The 4,240-nt window shown below is 49.7% G+C and overlaps 2 protein-coding genes across 3 annotated transcripts in view; both read right to left on the bottom strand.

Annotated features, from left to right (window-relative positions):
- PCNA (proliferating cell nuclear antigen) overlaps positions 1-2,404 on the bottom strand; it is an 8,121-nt gene extending 5,717 nt beyond the window's left edge. For both annotated transcript variants that reach the window (XM_021714871.1, XM_008062798.1), the window contains exons 1-3: positions 1,956-2,404; positions 897-994; positions 688-755 (exon numbers count right to left, since the gene is read on the bottom strand). In XM_021714871.1, the coding sequence (XP_021570546.1) occupies positions 688-755; positions 897-994; positions 1,956-2,176 (387 nt within the window). In that variant the 5' untranslated portion in view covers positions 2,177-2,404. The remainder of the gene's footprint in view (positions 1-687; positions 756-896; positions 995-1,955) is intronic.
- The window catches only part of TMEM230 (transmembrane protein 230), a 27,442-nt gene that overhangs the window by 19,594 nt on the left and 3,608 nt on the right, over positions 1-4,240 (bottom strand). Inside the window, exon 2 of the mRNA XM_021714874.1 lies at positions 2,783-2,784. The gene's annotated coding sequence lies outside the window, so the exon portion shown is untranslated. The remainder of the gene's footprint in view (positions 1-2,782; positions 2,785-4,240) is intronic.

The following is a 4,240-nucleotide window of genomic DNA, read 5'->3' as shown; positions in this document are numbered from 1 at the left end:
CCCGCCCAGGCAGGTCTCAAACCCGCAGGTTAGGCAATCTACTCACCTCAGCCTCTCAAAGGCACGGGATTACAGGCTGAGCCACCGAGCCCGGCTTCATTTATTTATTGTAGAGATGAGGTCTCACCAAATTTCCCAGGCGGGTCTCGAACCCATGGGCTCAGGCAATCCACTCACCTCAGCCTCCCAAAGCACGGGATTACAGGCTGGGCCACCGAACCCGGCTCTAAATCCTTCTTTGAAACAAGCACTAGTAGATATATTTCTTTCTTTTTTCTTTTTTTTGAGTCTCCAACTCACTCTGTCGCCCAGCCTAGAGTGCAGTGGCTGCTCCTGGCCACCGTAGCCTCGACCTGCTGGGCTCTGGCAATCCTTCCGCCTCAGCCTTCCAAGTAGGTGGAACTACAGGTACGTGCTAACAAACCCGGGTAATTTTTTTTTTTGATTTGTTGTAGAGATGAAGTCTCACCAAGTTGCCCAGGTGGGTCTCGAACCCTCAGGCTCAGGCAATTCACTCACCTCAGCCTCACAAGGCGCGGGATTACAGGCTCAGCCACCGAGCCCGGCTCGATATATTTCTTTAAAAAGTTCTGTTAGGGAGTAGGCCAGGCTTTAAATATTAATGTATTTTATGCAAACATTCTGATTTGTGTACAGTACCCTCTATAGTCAGAAGCCGATACTCACTGGAATTCCAAGTTGTTCTACATCCAAATCCATTAACTTCATTTCATAGTCTGAAACTTTCTCCTGATCTACCAAAATAAAGCAAATATTGAAAAAGCATGAGTTTACAACTATCACACTGTCTTAAAATTTTCATCACAGCTTTCAGAAATCTTGACACTGCATTTTAATTTTCTATGGATATAACTCAGTAAAAGGGTATGACTTACTCGGTGCTTCAAACACAAGCGCCAAGGTGTCTGCATTATCTTCAGCCCTTAGTGTAATGATATCTTCATTGCCAGCACATTTTAGTATTTTGGACATGCTGGAACACAGAAGACACAGGGTTTAAAATCAACACCATCTGCTCAAGATCTAGACTTCCGATACAATTAAAAGGCCGAGAATTGGTAAGGAGGGTAAACATACTGCTGGACTGCAATCTGACATTACTTATAAGCAAACACCCCACCATCAGCAATTTCACTTGGGTAGAAACAAGACAGCAGCATTATCTGAATTGCAAATCCTTTTAATAGGTGTAAAGTAAATTCAGGGCCTCGACGAACACTTACTAAGCCTATTAAAACATACTGCATGTAACATTAGTACTTTAAGTTTTTATTTATTTTTAAACAATGTTTTACACGCCTTTATCATGTAAGCATATAAGTGCACTAGATGGGTACCGTCAGAGACTGGAAAGTCACTGCCCTAGAAAAATTTTCCCACAAACCCAGGATCTTAGGATGCGCACTATGACTTTGTAATCAAAGGCCAGAAACTATCGTCCCAAATAGGGTGACACGTTCTCACTAGGGCATATCATAAAGCGTTTAAAATCAACTACGACTGAGCCAGGCGTCGTGGCGCGCGCCTGTAGTCCCAGACACTCGAGAGGCCGCGGCGGGAGGATCGCTGAGCCAGGAGTTGGAGACCAGCCTGGGCAACATAGCAAGGCCACCTCTCAAAAACATACAAAAAAGTGAACACGTCCACGACATCCCGTCCAAGGTCCCTAGCACTTAATGAGCAAGGAGTTCTGGAACAGTCTTCCTGGCACTACAGAAATGCCCGTCCTTTTCCCGCCACCACCCGCTTTGTGACTTTGGCGCGAAAAGGGCCGGGTCGCGCAGCAGCCAGCGCGGGCTTTTCCGAACCGCGCGCTCCGCTGGGCCCCGCCCCGGCGCCGCCGGCCAATGAGAAGGCGCGGACGGCCCGCGCCAGCCAACGGGAGCCGGCTCCGAGGCGCTCCCGCCAACAGCCGGAGACGCCGGCGGGCTCACCTGGTGAGGTTCACGCCCATGGCCAGGTTGCGGTCGCAGCGGTACGTGTCGAAGCCTTCGGAGCGCAGGGTGAGCTGCACCAGGGAGACGTGGGATGAGTCCATGCTCTGCAGGTTCACGCCGCTCGAGCTGATGTCCCAGCAGGCCTCGTTGATGAGGTCCTTGAGCGCCTCCAGCACTTTCTTCAGGATGGAGCCCTGAACCAGGCGCGCCTCGAACATGGTGGCGGAGTCGCAACGACGCGGCTACGGACGGGTGCGAAGGAGAGAGGTCTAGCCGGTTTGGGCTTCCAGAATCTCTGATCAAGCGGGCGAACGCAACAGGAAGAGCTGCGACCTGGAGAGAACACGACCGGTCAGCTACGCCGGCAACTGTTTAGTGCCGCCGCGTCCGCAAGCGCGAGCTCTTCCCCTTGCGCCTCGGGTTGCGACGTCACCACGCTGCCCCGCCGACAGCCAATCATGTTCCTGCTCCTCGCGAGGCTCGCCTCCCAGAGCATCCATTGGAGGATATGAGCGCAGGGGCGGGGCAGGCGCGCGGTGAGGGAGGGGCGGTGTCACGCAAGTCTCCCCGCCTTTTTGCCTTGTTCCTTAATCTGGGCGGTAGGCAAGTTCCGGCATCAGCAACTGTGGGGCCCAGGCCCGGGGTCGTTGAACTCCAGCCTTACGGTGCCTTCTCAGCCTCCCACTTCGGGGGTAGAACGTTTCCAGCCCGAAAGTGAAAGTGAAATGCAAATCAGGCCTCCTTGCAGCCTGACGAGTTCAGCTGCTCTAAATATGCCCTGTATTTTTGCTATTACAGAAGTGATGTGCCGAGCGTGGTGTCACGTCTATCCCAGCACGTTGGGGGGCCTAGGTGAGATGATTGCCTGAGCCAGCAGGTTCGAGACCAGCCTGGGCAACTTGGCGAGACCTCATCTGTACAATAGATCAAAAAATTAGCCAGGCGTGGCGGTGCGTGGCTGTAGTTCCAGCTACTTAGAAGGCTGAGGCGGAAGATCGGCTGAACCCAGCAGGTCGAGCTGCGGTGGCTGGGAGGGTGCTACTGTCCTTCAGCCTGGGCGACAGAGTGAGACTACAACTCAAAAAAAAAAAAAAAAAAAAAAAAAAAGTAATACGCTCCTACGAGTGTCAGACGGTAAAGAAGCGTACAGTTAAGTTAAAGTTATCTCACTGTCGGACGTGGTGGCTCTCACCTGTAATCCCACACTCTGGGAGGCCGAGGCAAGAGGATTGCCTGAGCTCAGGGGTTCGAGACCAGCCTGGGTGACTTGGTGAGACCGCATCTCTACAATAAATGAAAAAATAAGCCGGGCATGGTGGCGTGCGCCTGTAGTTCCAGCTACTTGGAAGGCTAAGTCGGAAGGATCGCCTGAGCCCATCAGGTTCAGGCTGCGGTGGCCGTGAGCAGCCTGCCACTGCACTCCAGCCTGGGTGACAGAGTGAGATTCTGACTCAAAAAAAAAAAAAAAAAGTTATCTCAGCACCCTGCTGCCATTTCTTAACATCCCCCCACACTTATCAAGTTCATATAACCACTAAATCATTGTGTAAAGCTTTTTTAAAAAATACAAATACACTTTTTAAAAAAGTGCCTTCATTCCATAAACACTTCTGCAGAGTACTTAATCAAGTACATTTAATTTTATGCCATATACATCTTCCTAGCTTGGTACCTCTTTAAGAGATGGGATAATATCCCCTGTATGTAAACTAATCTACCAGTTTCCCATTGCAATTATAAATACCTTTGAGCATTTTGGTGATGTCAACTCTTTGAAATATTACTATTGAGTCAAAGAGCACACACATTTAAATTTTTGGTGTTACTAAATTGACCTCTAAAATATTGCAATTTACATTCCAGCTAAGACTATATGGAACAGATTCATTCCTCCTTATATTGGCAATCTCATTTTTTAAATCTCTGTAAAAATGCTAGTTGTTACAGGTTGGACTGAGCTTGTTGTTTCTCTTTTGCTTTGTTTTCAGTTTTTCTCCTTAGTTGCTTTTATTTTTTTTAATTTTTAATTAATTTTTTTTTTTGAGTTGGAGTCTTACTCTGTCGCCCAGACTAGAGTGCAGTGGCCGCTCCGGCCACCGCAGCCTCGACCTGCTGGTCTCTGGCGATCCTTCCGCCTCAGCCTTCCAAGTTGCCGGAACTACAGGTGCGCCCTACCACGCCCGGCTAATTTTTGATTTATTGTAGAGATGAGGTCTCACCAAGTTGCCCAGGCGGGTCTCGAACCCGTGGGCTCATGCAATCCACATGCCTTGGCCTCCCAA

This window comes from Carlito syrichta, unplaced genomic scaffold (assembly GCF_000164805.1).
Source record: "Carlito syrichta isolate Samal-C Ts95f unplaced genomic scaffold, Tarsius_syrichta-2.0.1 Scaffold305831, whole genome shotgun sequence".
In the NCBI taxonomy this organism is placed as follows: Eukaryota; Metazoa; Chordata; class Mammalia; order Primates; family Tarsiidae; genus Carlito; species Carlito syrichta.
Note: the sequence above shows the minus strand (reverse complement) of the source record. Positions and strands in the feature narration are given on the sequence as shown.